This window comes from Pelmatolapia mariae, linkage group LG23, assembly GCF_036321145.2.
Source record: "Pelmatolapia mariae isolate MD_Pm_ZW linkage group LG23, Pm_UMD_F_2, whole genome shotgun sequence".
In the NCBI taxonomy this organism is placed as follows: domain Eukaryota; kingdom Metazoa; phylum Chordata; class Actinopteri; order Cichliformes; family Cichlidae; genus Pelmatolapia; species Pelmatolapia mariae.
The window spans coordinates 39,681,481-39,698,543 of record NC_086246.1 but is presented as its reverse complement, the minus strand read 5'-3'; the positions used below and the strand labels follow the sequence as shown (position 1 = coordinate 39,698,543).

Genomic DNA, 17,063 nt, shown 5'->3' with positions numbered 1-17,063 from the left:
CACACTGAAAAGAGATATAAAGACTTACACTGGTTTAAGGTAAAAGTAGAAAGTCAGGATAAGTTCTCCTTGTATCCTGGCTTTACTCTGACCCTGACACAATGGGTCTCAGGCTAGGCACCGGCTCATACGGCAAAGAAATTTCAAATGAGAAGAATTAAATAAAATAGTGCTGTATAGGGTTACAGGGCATTTTCCTCATAATGCGCATGCACGCGAGTTTTAAGACGTCCTGCAGGAGCTCTGCACTTCAGGGTCACTGGGCCTAAGAGGGAAGTACAACAGAGTGTCATCACTACGGAAAGAAATCCAGTAACCACGAATGCTGTGACCCGGGGGAAGTATGTAAAATCATACTGCAGCTACAAATGAGCCCCGAGCCACACCGTGCTTTATGAGTGTGGATAAAGAGACATAGTAGCTATTGATAGGTGCAGCCTGTTTGAGAGATAATGTGAAAATCATTATAAAGCTGAGCCAGACACCCACAAGGCACCAGAGTTTGTAAAAAGTACTGTGATCAATTGTGTCCAATGCTGCGCTCGAGTCCAGCGGTGCCAGATAAAGAGCACATGCCTGCTCAGAAACCACTGGGAGATCGCTGGTGACCTTCAAAAGAACAGTCTCTGTGCTGTGGTATTTACCGATGCCAAATAGAAACTTTGCAAAAATGGAATTATTTCATGGAGCAGAAACATGTAGCTCAGACACCTTTTCTTTCAGAGTTTCTTTCCATGAAAGGCAGCTTGGAGATATTATGCTAATTCTCCAGGAAGGTGATATCCATGTTAGTGTGGCTGCACAGAAACAGTCAATGAACTTTCAACCCCAAAGAGTAAACGTCGCACTAAAAAAACAACAAGTCGTCTTCTGTTTCAGAGTCTGAATGCTTGTCCTGTGACTGACCGTCACTCCAATAAAAAAGTCCTTTCCCTCAGTAAAGTTCCCAGAAAGCTGAACAGGCAGGTTTCTAGATCATTTCTGCACGTCAGCTGATGAACTCTACTTTTGCAATAATCTCTAGAGTCCACGTACATAACAAATAATAAAACCTCCCCTTTATCCTCATACCTGTCTGCATTTCAGGGGTCCTGGCGGAAGAGGTCCGTGGCCGAACCCCAACACCAACTCAGTGAGTCACATCCTCTCACATCTTCACGTCCACGTGACCGAGTGCATTTACAATAACTGTGCTTCATGTTGTGTTTCACCCCGGGTCTCTCCTTCCCACAGATAGCTTATTCATCTTCATCTCCAGGCAACTATGTGGTAAGTGTCCTGTCACGAACTCGTGTTCGACCACGGGCCATAAATTACCTGTCACGCTGTGATATCTAACAGGCGCGCTGCCGTCTAGATGCACTCGGTGCTCATTTCTCTCCCTCGCTTGCTCTCACCCCTCAGGGTCCTCCGGGGGGAGGCGGCCCACCAGGAACTCCCATCATGCCTAGCCCTGGAGGTGAGTTATACATTTCAGTTTCCCTTCTGGTTTCTGCTTTAATCCGGTGCTCACTGAAGGAGGGTTTGTCTAAGAAACATCAAACGTGTTCTCCGTCAGATACACATTTCTCTTTGGGAGACAGATCGGGCTCTAAATACGTGAAGAATTGAGCCTTTAGGAGGAGTTTTAAGTGTAAAACACTGAAAAATGGAAGAAAATGTATATTGCACTGAATGTGCTTTTGTTGGAACTCTCAAATGTGATGTTCATGAAAAATCCTTTGTCACACTTTTTTTTTTTTTTTAACTTAAGGCGTAGAGTGAAAAATACTCGAGTGGAAGCAGAGGCATACAATCAACTGACTAATCCCTTTCAGGTCTGACCCATCAATAAGGTGTCTCTGTGGAGGATTGACTGCAAACAAAACGCCGCGGGCGGTCGTCCTGTAGATGTTCTGTTTCTGATGGCCCGTGAAAAGCTTCTTTTTGTGTTATATGCACGCCGCTATTGTGATATGTTGCGGGGCAGCCCTTTGCAGTCCTGTTCGCACCTACACTGAGAAGGAAAACATTTTCCACTGCAGTCACACACACACACAAAAGTGCTCACCTCACTCTGGAATTAGCCCCCTTCCTCCAGTCACGACAACAAAAGCCGCATTCAGGAACGCTAATGGGCAAGATTTCTCTACCCCATGTGCCGTGCATGCGCTCTGTCCATCTCTGCTCCTCGTCTTTCAGCTCGTCATTCCTCTTTCTCGTGCTTTTCTCAGTTATCTGCTCACAAATTTCTACCTGCAATGTCAGATCAAGGTCACCTCACTCCTCTGAATCTTTTAAGAACAGACCGACTCGCACGCGGGGAGCGACACAGTGTGTACTGGTTGATGCCAAGTTACCAGGGTGTCCGTATAACAACTAATCTCCTTGTTACAGGAATAAGATGGGTTTCTTTCACTGTGCGTTGCAGAGAGCAGCGAGTGCATTGACTGGCAGAAAGAGGAACTGATGTTTTTTCTATTTCTTCTTCGGTGGTGGTCTTTGTCCTGTACTGTAGCAGAAACTATTACACCAATGGTAAACTTGGTGCTGCCTATGTGTCTTCAGTTTTCCTCGTTCTTTACTTCAAAGACCAAAACTTCTTTCAATAATTTTTCATGGATTTTGCATATAAAAAGAGGCAATTTACCTGTAAGTGCTTCCCAGGCTGGGAGGAGTGAAGCACAGTGAGCCTAAACATCCACCTGCTCTTCTGTTCGTAGATTCAACAAATTCAAGCGAAAACATCTACACAATGATGAACCCCATCGGCCCTGGTGGTAATAGACCTAATGTACGTATTGACGTTTGGCTCAGTTTTCATATATTTATTTATTTTCTTTTTTATAAACCAGTCTGCTAACATGTTGTGTTCCCCAAGCTGCAAAAATACTGAGAGACAGTACCTTATTTAGCTGTAGCCGTTTTGTCTTAAAACCCTCTGATGGTAATTTTTGATCTATTATATTGGACTATAGAAATAAAAATGACTGACGTGCCTGTTTTTTGTTTTAGTTCCCAATGGGACCAGGTCCCGATGGGCCCATGGGTGGAATGGGTGCTATGGATCAGCATCATATGAATGGATCACTAGGTGCGTACCTAAAGATGTGGTACAGTAAGCTATGAGCCCATACACTGAATCTTATGACACTCAAAAGCTTTTAGAAGGTGGACTCTGCCCTCTAATGGAAGATCGAGGAAGTGTTGTCTCAGTATTGAGCAAAGGGAAAATTGATTAGTGGGGCAGTGAGTTAGGCCAGTTGATCCTGTTGATGTATGAGACATGATTGGTGAAGCCAGCTGAGTTAGTGCTCATCTGTATGTGTAACAAATAGCTTAATTAAAAGCCATTAGTTGTTTAAGTGCAAGCAATTTCTGCTAGCTCTGGATATCCTGCACTGACACTGTTTTTCTTTTTCCTTTTCTAATCGCAGGCTCTGGTGACATGGATGGGTTGCCAAAGGTAAGACTGTCCGTGCCTGCGTGTCTCTCTTTGTCCGTCTGTATGAGTTCTTTATTCTCATTGGTGCGTTTCGTCCACGTTTGTAGAATTCTCCCAACAATATGGCAGGCATGAACAATCCTCCCGGCACTCCGCGGGATGACGGCGAAATGGCAGGCAACTTTTTAAACCCATTCCAAAGTGAAAGTGTGAGTACCGTGTCGTACGACACAACCCCCCCCCCCCCCCCCCCCCCCCCCCCCCCCGAAAGTGTTTGACACAGATTCCCGCCGGCATGAGACTCACTCACGCCCTCCACGTTAGATGATCGTAGCTGCCAATTGTCCACGGCGACCTGGGGGATGGTTTTCTAAAGACAAATATAGATGGAGGTCTGAAGTGATCCATTTTAGAAAGCTGGCAAGTCCCTCGCTGTCTCAGGCAGGACTCATTTACCACCAGACTGAAGTGAGACGTTTTTCAAATTTAAGACATGACAGTCACATGAAACTACTCCTTTCGCTCCAGAACATCATTATGTTAACAGACTGAGAGCTTTGAAGATGTTTTACTATGAAAACTCAGGTTGGAGAGTGTAACAGCACAAAAATCTTCTGTCAGCGTGAAATCTCACCTCGGTGCAGACATGTGGCTGAGCTGAGAGCTGTGATTTTTAAATATGGAGGGCCTCAGTGTTACTACAAGCTTAGACGTAGCTTAGACTGGACTTAGTTGGCTTATTTTTGTTAACATTAAGAGACGGAACAATGAAAACCTTTCATTTCCTCATTGCTCAGTTCAAATCTGTGTTCAGATGCCGCAGATGATCCATATCCTGCTGCTGGTGTTTGTTAGTTTTATTAGTTTTATTGTATTTTTACTGATCCGTGCATGTTAATCACAGTCTCCTGTGAACATCTGAGTTAGCTGTCAGGAAACCTTGTAGTGCTGCCTTGCTTTACGATGATAAGAGCTAAATTAACACTGTGTTGTTTTGCACACAAAAGTCTCCACGGTTTGGAAATCTGCCCCCTGCACAGTCCTTCGCATCACACCCCGTGTTCCCAGCTTTGTCCGACTCCCTTGCAGAAACACAGCATGCACACTCACAAGCATGGACAATAACACACATCATGCCTTCCCTGGTGCATGGAGCGATTGCCGTAGCGTGATTAATGTCAGACTGTACCGTCACTTTGATCTGAAATTCCCTCATTTTCTCTCTGGGCTGGGCTTCGCTCTGCTTGCTGAGTTTACTGACATACAGAATAAACTAGAAAGAGCTTTGTGTACTGTTTGCTGCTGAAGGCTGGTGGACTTGACATGGCATTTAGTTTAAGTAGCTGAACTGCTTTTATATTAAACTGGATAGTGGAACAAGTTAAATATAGTATTAGCTTATCTTTTCTCCCTTGCTCTCTTTTTTTCTCTCTTTACAGTATTCACCCAACATGACGATGAGTGTGTGATTTTTTTTTTTTTTAATCTTTTATTTTATTTTACGTTTTCATCTCCCTTTATCTCAACCTCCCTTTCCCGTCCACCCTGATGCGTCTTGCATTACCCTCCTCCTCTTCCTCCTATTCGTGGATGGTGTGCTGTGCCACACAGCCCCTGGGGATTCCCCTGGAAAGCAGGATTCGCCTCAAGGCCCCCCATCCCACCAACACCTCCAAACTGGGTGTAAGAACATGAAAAGGCCTCCGAGCAGCAGGAAGGATCTCGTCTTCGCTCCGTCGAGGGTCCGAGCGCCGTGAGACCGCGAACCTGCCCCAAGCGTGTCTTTCTTGCATCCGAAACCTGCCCTAGTGGGTGACGTCCAGGCCCAATCGAGACGCCCCTCCGCATTCAGCTCCGCCCCGCCGTCACCCTGTTCTCACATCAAGCTGATTAAAACTGACGAGGGCGCGCAGCAGTCCTCCGACCCGGGGCCGAGAGCCCTCATTTCAAAAGCTCTGCTCCTGTGACAGGATTGGTTAAAAAAGATGAACTGATGATGTCATTTTGGGGCGAGAACGGTTTTCATTCAGTGTTTGTATTTTTTGTTGTTGCTGATGATATTATTGTTCTAATTTTCATAATTGATATCGTTTGACTAATGTAGTTATGATTTCCTGTAAAGGGCACATTTTCTCTCAGCAGCAGCAGCGACGGTGACAGAATAAGCACACGCTCGAAAAATGCACAATGATTTTCTGTTTACGTGATTTGATTTGTTGTTTGTCTCGTTTCTGCCACCGTCAGCCTCGCGTCACAAACCTCCTTTAATGTTTGTCTCCTAAATGTGTTCCCCAAACTTCACGGGAAGAGTATCTTGGTAACCGAGTTGTGTTTTCAGGTACAGTGTGTCTGTAGATGCACCTGACGATCACACGTCTAACTGTACTGTCTTAAAAAGTAACCCTTCTCCTAGCTTCCTGCTCTTTTGCTGGTAGAAAATGGCTCTGATGACACCCTGACGTGATTGTCAGGTGCCATTTTTAATTCAGAAATTTTGTGAATCCACTCGTCTCCTCTACGGATTGGGTCTTTTCTGTAAATGTAACATATTTAGCTTGTACTGTGTTTTCTTTTCTATCTTTTGTTTTAATTATTTGTTATTTACAAGTCGTCTGTGACTCCTGGAACGTGTTTCCCTACCCTTCATCCTCTTGCTTTGTTTGATTTCACTGTTTTTATGGACTCCAAGTGGCCCCTTTTCTCCTCCCAGGATTCATTCTGGTCCATCCAGCAACTCCTTTTGGGCTGGAAGCAAATGTGGGAGACACTCGTTTGGGTTGAAATCACAAATACTGCTGGGTCCATCTTCTTAACTCTGGGTTAAATACCTGCCTCTGTGGAGTTCCCATCAGTGAGTCCCACATGTGCGGGATAACGGACCCGTGGGAGCGCTGATGATGGGAGCTGGGAGTTGATCGTAAACCATCTAAAGAAGAGGATTACTTGCAATCAATAAGTTTCCATTTTGTTTTTGTTTTTAATTTCAAATGTATGAAATTGATTAAAAAAAATAAAGCCCATAGAATCTGCACACAGAAACGTCAAAGTCACACAGTACGCTATTTAATTTGTTTCTGATGAACGCTCGCTGTCACCGGTTCAGAGGGTAAACTGTTTCTTTCAGTTGCTTCGCAGCTGTTTTCAAACCAACGACAACTGAGCAACCAGCGTTGCCTCTATGGGTGGTGGTGATGTACTTATCAATTTCCTGATATCAATGTGAACAGTTTGTACACAGCGTTAAACAGGGACATCTCCAGGGTCTGGCCGTCGGTGGCCTGGAAATCACTCAGCCCAGTGTTCCTCCTATGTAGTGACACACGCCTCCCGCACCCCTCCCCCCTCCTTCCACACCCCTCACCCTTTGATTTCCCTTTTTGTAAATACTGTATAATGCATTTTGATATCATTGACATGTTTTGATATGTCAGTCACTACCAATGAATACAGCTGAAAGTAAATTATAAATAGATCTGTCCATGTTTTTCATAGTGAAAGGATGCACTGACTATTTGGCTCATGTGGCTAAATTTCTAGAATACAGTAAACATGGCTAAATGTATAGAATACATTGAGACACTTAATGCAGACCGTACGCTAAAGGCGTGCGTGGCGGGGAGGACGGGACAGAGAGGAGCAAAGAGCCGCGGCGTCCTCGCTCTGCCCTCCACTCCTCTGTTTTGGTTTTGAAAAATCGTGTGAATAGTTTTTCCAGAAAAACGACAAAAAAGGGCATCTTCTCACAAAAAAAAACATGTGACCTCATATTGCAGTTTTTAATATGAAGGATTTTTATCAATTTAAGAAACTTTTAAAAAGGAAAAAATACTTAAGGAAACCTCATTTTAAATTAAGAAGATCAAAATGTAATACTTATGGGGAAAACTGTGTCCTTTGCTATTCGCTCCTGTAATAGCGTTGTATAGTTTGAAGCTCTCTCACTGATCCTCTCTCAGTCCTCTGTGTATATCGATCGTCGGCCATCTCTGTACTTCTATTGTGATGTATAATACTGTACCATTAGGAAGATTTGCTGGTCGGGCGGGGGGGTTGTATTGAGACGGGGAGGGGTGGGGAATCGGGGTAAGGGCGTATAACGATTCTCCTGTACCGTTCACGGTCCTTTCTGATGACACGGCAGTATTCAATATGAAGCAGTCTGTCTCTTGGGTTTGCTTTGTATTTCATGGTAGGATAGTTCAGAATCTTGTCTTAGGGACTTAGGTGTCTTGTGTAGGTAATAAAGATGTTCTTTGTATGTTTCTTTATATTGTAAAGTTTCTTTAGACTGAAAGAAAAACAGATAATTTGCTTATCAAAAAAGAAACAATGCATCAATAATAAATGTCATTTGATTTTTCCTTGTTGTTTGACTCTCTCTCCCTCTTAGCGCTCATTTAACTCATCTTCCATATAGTCTCGGGCAATCGCTCTTGAGTCATCCCTCGTTTCTTCATATTTTGCTTCCAAAGAGCCGAGCTTTTATCATTTTTTGAAAGTGCACTTGAGCAATAGTCCTGCGGGCTTTCTGAAGAATTTTCTACGTTTTTCTTTTGACATTGTCTACACAGATGATTCATTCAAGAGAATCCAGGCTGTGTTGAAGAATATAGGTGGTCATACCAAATACTTTAATACTTCTGTACTGTATTTCCATCTATGTTTTCTACATATTTTAATAAGGTGCTGCAGTTATTTTCCATTAACCAAGCCCGAGGGGTGACTCAAGACTTTTGCTTGGTTGTGATGATGTTAATCAGTAAAAACATATTTCCACTGGAAACATCTTTTTCCTGGAAAACTTTACATCAGCATTGTTTATTTGTGTTTGGATGAAACGCATGTCTAGCCATTGTGAATATGTAAATCACAGTTTTAAAATCATTATTCAGAATAAATCAAAACATTAGAGAGCTGCACACAAAGTCTTCATGTGTAAATTCACCCCCTAAATCACTGATACAAACGGTTTTTTTAAATTTAATACATTTTGAGTGTTCTTAGCTTTCAGTGTGTTCATCGGTGTTTTAAACTAGCAAAAATAAGTCATTTTTATATCATTACAAATAGCAGCTGCAGGCGTACATGGCTGCCTCGGAGGTAAATTATGAATAAGCATGAAACGTCCAATAAACGTGCAGGGTCTCAAGGTTAACAGGAAGCAGCCTGCTTGGGGCTGTTAACAGATCGTGGCGAAGTCAGGTTGATATTGGTATGCAGCGACACATCCAGGTCTCACTGGCTTCATGTTCTCCAACAGCAACCTAACTTCAGCACTGCGAGCTAAAGGAGACTGCTCAGAACCAAAACACGGCTCTTCACAGACAATTTCAGGGTAGGCATCCGGTTATTTTGATACAGGCTTTTTATTATAAAATCCCTAACTCTGACTCACTCCACTGGGGATCGGTATAAGCAGTGATAAACACTCAGAGACAGTAAAAAAATTGCTAATTTAATGCTGACAACTAGCAGCTAGCTAGCTGTACATCCTCGGCTAACGTGTGCTAGCAGCAGCCTGCCATCCGTGTGGGAACACATGACAGCAGGGCAACTTGTTAGAAACTTCTGGAAACGTGTGGTCGGCTTTCTTGCTGTAGAACAACAGTTAACAGGTAATGTTGAGGTGAAATCGCATCACCTCACGCCAAAATCGATCAATAATCCTGATCGATTCAGAGCGAAAGCAGGTTTTATTTCAGTGCTGTTAGCCTGTAACGAGCTCAGTGGTGTGTGACTGACAGCGGATCTTTAAACACGGTTTTTGGGCTTTAATCTGAATTGGACTCCGTGTTTTGGGAGGGCACACACATGAAGTGCTAGGCAAAGGATCATTTTTGACGTTGTCTCCCGTTTTTGTTTTTTTTTTTATCATCAGAGGGGTCTGCTAATGACTGACAGAGAGGAGATTATGGAGTCGGATAGCCACGATAATGCGCAATCAGCAAAGAAAAACAGCAAAACGTCGCTGCTGGACAGCGGAGAAGACTTCGAGGTTTTAGATGAGGAAGACATTGACGACGACGAGCCGCCTCCTCTGGAAGATGTCGGGGAAGGGAAGGTGAAACGCACAAATCCAGAAAATACAAACGCTGACCCCGACCCTACAGGTCAAGTCGATGAATGGCTGGATGTTTTGGGTATGTGGGACCCATGATGTGCTCCACAGCAGTGTAGGCTGTGCTGCACTTTGCTTGATTAGCGATGGGCATTGAGCCTGATATGGACAGTGGTCAGTGTTGTAATACATGTGACTGTGTCTGATTCCAGGTAACGGGCAGTTGAAGAAAAAAGTCCTGAAGGAAGGCGAAGGTCGAGACAGTCGACCACAGAAAGGACAGAATGTGAAAATCCGTCTTAAAACGAGCCTGGTGGACGGGACTGTGGTAGAGGAGAAGCCTGATCTCGCTTTCACTTTGGGAGATGGTGATGTAATCCAGGTAAAGACCTGTTAGATTAGTTTATTAATGCTCTTTGCAGAAGTTTGTGTGCAGAGTTTGCACACTTCATGTGTGATTCCTTAATTTTCTGAAGAGAGCTTTTCTCCTTTTCAGGCACTGGATCTCACAGTCCAGCTCATGGCGATGGGAGAGGAGGCGCTCATCCAGACTGATGCCAAATATGCATATGGTGCCAGAGGAAGGTAAGGAAGTGTTTGAGGCTGTTTTTGCATGTTGTTATTTTTAAACTCTTTTGTATCAAAGTTTAATAATGGCCCTCTCACAATGCTAATTCATTTAAAAGTGGGTTTCAGTTCTCTGTCTTGTCCACTTATCTAATGAAGCTTTAGTGACTTTCTGATCACACTTTGGAGAGCACAGGTCTTGGCTTGTGCCACTGTTTCTCACAATAGTTTTTAGAGTTAAGTGAGGGTTATCGTGGCCGATAAGGCTGTATCTATTGGCGTGGTTCTAGTTAGAGGTTACAAAATGGTTTATAACGAGCTTTATCTTAACCAATTAAAACAGAAGAATCCTTCTACACTAATGCATAACAATAATAATCTCATAGTGATTTAATATTGTAACAGGAACAGGGAGAAACCAACAATCAAACAACAAAAATCAAAAAGTAATTACCCCCTAAACCTGATAACTGGCTGTTCCACCACCAGGCATTTGTGATGCCTTCAGTGAGTCTTTCACGTCACTGTGGAGGAACTTCAGCCCACTCTTCTTTGCAGAAATGCTTTAATTCAGACACATTGGAGGGTTTTCCAGCATGAACGCCTGTTTAAGGTCACGCTGAAGCAGTACAGTCTGATTTAAGTCCAGACTTTGACTTGGACACTCCAAAACATTCATTTAGTCTTTCTCAGCCAATCAGAGGTGGACTTGCTGCTGTGTTTGGATCATTGCCCTGCTGCTTGATTTCGCTTGAGCTTCGGGACATGAAGTGATTGGCGGACATCCTCCTTCAGTTTTTCTGGTATGGAGCAGAATTCATGGTTCCCTCAGTTACAGCGAGTCGTCCTGGAGCAGCAGAGCCGCCCAGACCATCACACTACCACCACTGTGTCCACCTGTTGCTGGGATGTTCTCTTTATGAAACACTGTTAGTCTGATGCAGATGTAACAGGACTCAAACCTTCCAGAAAGTTCAGCTTCTGTCTCATCAGTCAGAAGATTTTCCCAGGAGTCTCTGGGTTCATCCAGATGTCTGTTGGCAGATGTGAGACGAGCCTTTGTGATCTTCTTGGTCAGCAGTGGTGTTCTCCTTGGACTCTCCCATGGAGGCCATTTTTGCCCAATCTCTTTCTTATGGTTGAGTCATGACCTCTGACCTTAACAGAGCCAGACGAGGCCCGCAGGTCATCAGATGTTGTTCTGGTTCTTCTGTGACCTCCTGGGTGAATTTTGGTAGGCCAGTCACTCCTGGGAAGGTTCAGCACCTTTCCCAGTTTCTCCATGTGTGAATAATGGATCTCTCTGTGGTTGACTGGAGTCCCAGAGCCTCAGAAATGTCTCTGTAAACTTTTCCAGACTGATGGATGTCAGTGACTTTGTTTCTCAGCTGTTTCTTTAGATCTTTTAGCCTGCTTCACTTTGTCAGACAGCTTCTATTTGAGTGATTCAGCAGCTCTGACAGTGTTCAGGCCACCGTTCATTTATCATTTCACAAGGGGAGCAGTTACTTTTTCACACAGGTTTGGATAAATTTTTTTTTCCCCAATTAGTTTAATCTGAAACATTGAAATGTGACAGATATGCAAATAAATAATACATTGGAAAGGGGGAAATACTTTTTTCATGGCACTGCACACCCCGTCATTCCCCACAGAGCTGCCGAGTCACACTGGTTTGTGCGGCTCTCATCTTTCTGATTTTTGTTTATATCGCCCATCTCGAGAGAGAGAGAGAGAGACAGAGAGGCGCTGTTGTCTGCCCAGTAGCTGGTGCCATCTCAAAGAAACGCTTTATTGATGCTGCGCATTCATTAAACCTGAGAGTATTTTTAGACTCGCGAACGCAGCAATGTTTAATCGTCTGACTATGGATGTATCTAATTAATCACTGCAGGTCTTCAGTTCATAAAGAAGTCCATGTTTTTATTTCAGAAGATTTTTAGGTTGGTTTTTTTTCTTTTCATTTGATTATGTGCGTCTTTGATGCAGTGCTACATTGTGACCATAATGAAGTTCCTAACTTTCATATGAGCTGAAAATTGAAGGAAAGCCGTAGTGCTCCTCTGCACTGCAGGTTTTTTCTTTTTTCATTATGTAGAAAAGTGCAGCAGTTTCTTTCCTCGGACCAAACTACCCTTCATTCAGCAGTTTTAATATTGCTGCCAGAGGCTGCTGTTCTGTAGAGATTTTTTATTTTTAAAGCATCTTTTTAGAAATTTAAGTGATCCATCATCAGGACGCCTAAAGAAATACATCTCCAAACGCTGAAGCAAACCTGGACAGCTCCGTGCACAGGTTAAGCTAATCTCTAATGCAGATTTAATGTAGATTTAAAAAAACACATACAAGCACTACATTTTAAAAAGCTAAACCTACTTTTTACTGTGCGAAAAACGGTTTTCCGTTCTATGCAAGGACATGTGACAGGTCCTGTTTCCTGTGTAATCCAGTGATTGTTGTCTCTTACTCTCTTAAACCCTGCCTCTGATTGTTTGTCTTTCCCTTTCTAGTCTTGAACCTGCAGTTCCTGCAAATGCTGAGCTGTCCCTAGAAGTGAAACTGCTGGAAGCTACTGATGCTCTAGACCTGGAGCTGCTGCCCCCTGCGGAGAAGATTGCCCTGGCCAGCCAAAAGAGAGAGCGGGGCAATGCCCATTATCAGCGTGGAGACTACGCCTTTGCTGTCAATTCGTATAGCATTGCCCTGCAGATAACGGAGTCTAGTTCTAAAGGTGAGATCTGCCGATGCTCACGTTGACGATGCGTTCCTGTAAATTTAGATTTGGCCGTTATAGTGAAAAAACATTAGAGGAACATTGGTTAAGCCAATAATGCAATGACGCACCATTTCAAAAATAACTCGTACTGTTCTTTTTTAAAAACTTCTTTTGTTCCTGCTGTAGTTGACATTACCCCCGAGGAGGAAGAGGGGCTTTTGGATGTGAAAGTGAAGTGTCTAAACAATATGGCCGCTTCTCAGCTGAAACTGGACCACTACGATGCAGCGCTGAAGTCCTGCGTGTCAGCACTCGAACACCAGCCAGACAACATAAAGGCACTTTTCCGCATGGGCAAGGTGCGCTTAGCTCTCGTGCTTTCGGTTTCCTTCTGTCAGTAAACTCGTTGGTTCTCTTATTCACAGGTACCTGTCTTTGCTTTAGGTACTGGCCTTGCAAGGTGAATACACAGACGCCATCCAGACTTTAAGGAAGGCGCTTAAACTGGAACCAAGCAACAAGGTATTTTTGGCCATCCATCCATTCTCTTTCTCTTATCTTTATCAGGGTCCTGCGGGCGGTTGGGTGAGTGCTATCCCAGCTACATGAGGGGAAAGAGGCGGGGTAGACAGGTCGCCAGTCTGTCGCAGGCCTAACACGGAGACAGACAAGCGTTCACACCCACATTCACACCTATGGGCAGTTCAGCATCACCAGTTACATTACGCAACAGTGCTAATCACCACTGCCCCTACTTTTGGACTTGTGTGATTAATGTTGGCTATATCTTGTGGTGTTGAGAAATAACAGTGTGTTCCTATGGCCAGCAGATGGGGCTATAGGGTAAAGTATATCTGTATTTGTAGAGCCAATTGATCAATTTAAGGGGTCCATCTCCAGATTGTTGCTGTGAATAGGTTCTACTCATATCCAGCACATAAACACTGTTTCTGTTCTGCTTCTACAACTGGGTATACGTGGTTCTTTGGCTACGCGAGGCCGTTTGACGAAACTCGTCTAAACGTGTGGGCTTCTTGGATCAGCTGTAAGCTGCAGCAGCTTGGTGCTCGTGCCCAGAACTCCCCACTTCAGTCCTACACAAATCTGTCAAACAGCACATGGCCTGCATACCTCTTTTCAGCCAACACACACAGTGCAAGTATAATGGAGTGTTTCTGTGGCTCGGGTGAATTGCTAAGTTAATGGGCCTGTGAGAGTAGTTGGGGAAATGCAGCTAAATGTCTGATATCTGCAAATCTGAAACAAGTACAGAGGTGTAGCAAATGGAATAAACCAGAGGTATTAAAATGAAACGTACCAAAGCTACATTTAAAAACAAAGTAGGTTAAGAAACTGAATTAAACCGGGGGGGGGGGGTCAGATCTTATAAGAGTCATCATTGTGTGTCACCACGTTTCTAATTTAGTGCTAGATTTCCCTTTTTAATGCTAAAATGTGCCACAAAAACTGAAAAGACTCCTTAAATAACCCGTGTTCTAACAGCAAGAAGCGGTGACAATACCGCGGCACTCTCGTTATAATAAATGAGGCGGTCTTGGACAGGCGCAGGCGTATGAAGTGACAGGATGACGCACTGTCGTCCTCTTCTCTAATAGACACACTGTCTGCTTTTTTTTTCTTCACTGGTGTCAGCCGTTCACACCCCCATCTCAAACTCGGACGCGTGAGAGATGATTTTCCTGTCTGTTTACTTTTTTGAAATGACATGCGGATATGACGGGTCCAATTTAGACGGCCTTCGAACGTCTCAGCACAACGTTTGGACACACGTGCTGCTAGTACAGGATGTTTAGTTTACCCTTATCATTTCTCTCAGGGACAAGTTAGTCATCTGTCAGTTTTGTGTCTTTGGTGAGCGGTTGATAGTACCATTGCGGCATCTTAGGTGGAAAGTGACAAATCCTCTGTGTTGAAACAATTCCACAGACAGAATACACGGTTAAGTGAACATTACTGTAAACTCAATCTTTGATCAGGTTGTTTTACTAAGCAGAAAAAGTTTTTGTGTCTGAAAACGCTAGTTTGCTTAGTCACTAGCAAGTGACTCATGTAGCAGGCCATCCTGGAACAATAACTAGACCCATATCCTGGAATAATTGTCACCATGTGGGCAAAATGATTTCTTGGAAGACAAAAACATGCATACGCAAATCAAATTTCATGTTTCATCAGGATTCGATTATGTTAAGTGTTTCATCAGTACTGAAAAATATTGGTCGTATTCCTCTTGCAAAGCTCTGTGATGCTGTATTTTCTGCTTATCATCGTCCTGACGTACGTGGGACGCAGAAATCGGCACTCCGGCTGCGAGTCCTGCACGTCAGCAGGTGTGCTAGACTGAAGAGCAGCTTTGAGTCGTCTAATTGTCTCGCCTGTTGTGTGCAGACGATCCACGCTGAGCTCTCCAAGCTGGTGAAGAAGCACTCGGAGCAGCGGGGAGCAGAGCAGGCCATGTATAAGAAGATGCTCGGTAACCCCTCTGATAACAGCATCACGCAGAAACCACGCACCAAGTCTTCATGGGTGAGACTGTCGCTAAAATGCCGAGTTAAACCTGTGGTTTGCAGACTTTTACCAGTATTACCAATAAAACAGGATGTGGAGTTTTGTTTGTTTGAGCTTTTCAGTGAGTCAACAAATTATTCGACTTGCTTAACATGCACTCTACTTCTGTTTCCCCAGGGTCTCAGCTGGAAGTGGCTTTTTGGCGCCACTGCAGTAGCCATCGGCGGCGTAGCCTTATCTGTTGTCATAGCTGCTAGAAATTGATGCGAACCTGTAGCGACGGCCTGACCAGTACCACGCAGCGGGCCAGCCGAAACACAAAAGCACATCTGGCAGTGCCTTCTGACCTTTGGTCAAAGGAGGTGGAAATGTCAGTCGGTCAGTTGCCTCTTCGCCGTCACTCTCTCCTCTCTGCTATGTTTGAGAACTTTGTGACAAATTCGACGTCAACGGTAATGATGTAATATGGGAGATGTAATTCCAACCTTGTAAATGTGTAGGTTTATTAATATCTGTCGTTTTGAATCTTTTCTTTTGCTGCCATCATTTTTCCAGTCTGGTAGTTCAAAGCAATTATCGGAACGCTGAAGCGAAAAGTGTAAAAATAGATTTAAGAAAAAAGAAATCAGCTGCTGTGAAATGTTACCATTTGTTGCTATAGTTCAGTGTCAGATTGTGCATTTGAAGTAATATTTATTATGCAAGAGACACAATTTCACTTTCTAATGGCGCACACACACGCACGTTTCAAATGATGCTCTACATTGTGCACTACCTCCGTGACCCTTTGTACTGATTCTACACACATACACACTATTATTGAAACACCTGTAGAGCAGTACTGCAGTCTTTGGATATATTTAAGTTGATGGGTGTACGCTGAAGATTGTGGGGGTGCAGAGAGATGTTCTTAAAATTGTGCCCACGTCATTAGGAACTACGAAGGAGCCTGCGAGTGAGAAATGCCTCACGAAGAGTCGCAGGTAATGCGGACACCTCTCTGACAGTGGGGAAGGCAACAGTCAGAGGCAGCATACATTATTTAGCACATGACTCCTGGATTACATTTTAAAACCAGGACATTTATTCATGCTCGGTCATGTGTACCATCATTCAACCGCCAGAAAAAGAGAAATATATATATATTTTCCCCTAATTGAGATGCAGTTTTTCTCTTTAAAGTGACAGCAGAGTATGGTACAGGTAATTTCTCAGCAGATGGGTGAAAGTGGAGTTTATTTTTCATTTTCAGTCAATTATACCTCAGTATCACAATTAAGACCAAATGTTGAAGGATGATTCTCTGAAGGCCATGTTGAGTGCGTGCGTGGGTTTGTTTTTTTTCCACCTTTGTAATTTTTTTTGTGTAGTTTGCCTTAAATTAAGTTCCATTTGGTGTTAATTTATTTCACTGCTTTCCTACCTAGAGTAAATGCGACTCCAGTAAATCTGTGCTTTCATCAGAGTAGCTGGTAGTCGCATCAACTCGTAACACTTGCTGATTAAACTAATTATGCCGTTCCATGCATTTGTTAATTTTGTATTGATCCCAATAAAACATGTCGGTCATGAGACTACGGTTTCCTTTGTGTGTCACTTTCTGCCATTGTGTTTCACAGATATTGACGGTTGCACTGATTCATAAAAAGACCGCAGCTGCTCTGCTGTGTCCATGTCTTTTAATAGAGAACGTGGAGAACATGCTCCAGATCATCTGCCCGTCCATTCCGGGGTTCCCCACAGCATCTCCTCCTATCCAAGCATCCTCCTCC

General features: G+C 43.7%; 2 protein-coding genes across 4 annotated transcripts in view; both read left to right on the top strand.

The window, feature by feature from the left end:
- The window catches only part of ssbp4 (single stranded DNA binding protein 4), an 83,280-nt gene extending 75,496 nt beyond the window's left edge, over window positions 1-7,784 (top strand). Inside the window, exons 10-17 of one of the 2 annotated variants that reach the window (XM_063465939.1) lie at window positions 1,087-1,132; window positions 1,234-1,269; window positions 1,405-1,459; window positions 2,703-2,773; window positions 2,995-3,073; window positions 3,417-3,445; window positions 3,532-3,633; window positions 5,036-7,784. In XM_063465939.1, coding sequence (XP_063322009.1) covers window positions 1,087-1,132; window positions 1,234-1,269; window positions 1,405-1,459; window positions 2,703-2,773; window positions 2,995-3,073; window positions 3,417-3,445; window positions 3,532-3,633; window positions 5,036-5,119 — 502 coding nt within the window. In that variant the 3' untranslated portion in view covers window positions 5,120-7,784. Of the gene's footprint in view, window positions 1-1,086; window positions 1,133-1,233; window positions 1,270-1,404; window positions 1,460-2,702; window positions 2,774-2,994; window positions 3,074-3,416; window positions 3,446-3,531; window positions 3,634-4,863 lie in introns of both variants that reach the window. The other variant, XM_063465940.1, reaches the window with a different exon arrangement.
- An 850-nt stretch (window positions 7,785-8,634) lies between these two features.
- fkbp8 (FKBP prolyl isomerase 8) lies at window positions 8,635-16,863 on the top strand. Of its 2 annotated transcripts, none has more exons than XM_063467343.1 (9): window positions 8,635-8,759; window positions 9,303-9,564; window positions 9,695-9,864; window positions 9,979-10,067; window positions 12,560-12,780; window positions 12,952-13,124; window positions 13,210-13,287; window positions 15,172-15,309; window positions 15,469-16,863. In XM_063467343.1, exons 2-9 carry the CDS (start codon window positions 9,315-9,317, stop codon window positions 15,553-15,555), a joined length of 1,206 nt encoding a protein of 401 aa, XP_063323413.1. In that variant the 5' UTR covers window positions 8,635-8,759; window positions 9,303-9,314; the 3' UTR covers window positions 15,556-16,863. The 2 variants fall into 2 exon arrangements, with proteins under 2 accessions (XP_063323413.1, XP_063323414.1); XM_063467344.1 differs by lacking the exon at window positions 8,635-8,759 and adding an exon at window positions 8,831-9,039.
- The last annotated feature ends 200 nt before the right edge of the window (window positions 16,864-17,063 follow it).

Excerpts from the sequence above, each read along its gene's own strand:
- fkbp8 (XM_063467343.1), top strand. The coding sequence starts at position 9,315 with ATGACTGACAGAGAGGAGATTATGGAGTCGGATAGCCACGATAATGCG. Across the intron at positions 9,865-9,978 it reads GAGATGGTGATGTAATCCAG|GCACTGGATCTCACAGTCCA; the intron begins GTAAAGACCTGT and ends TCTCCTTTTCAG. Across the intron at positions 13,288-15,171 it reads AACTGGAACCAAGCAACAAG|ACGATCCACGCTGAGCTCTC; the intron begins GTATTTTTGGCC and ends TGTTGTGTGCAG.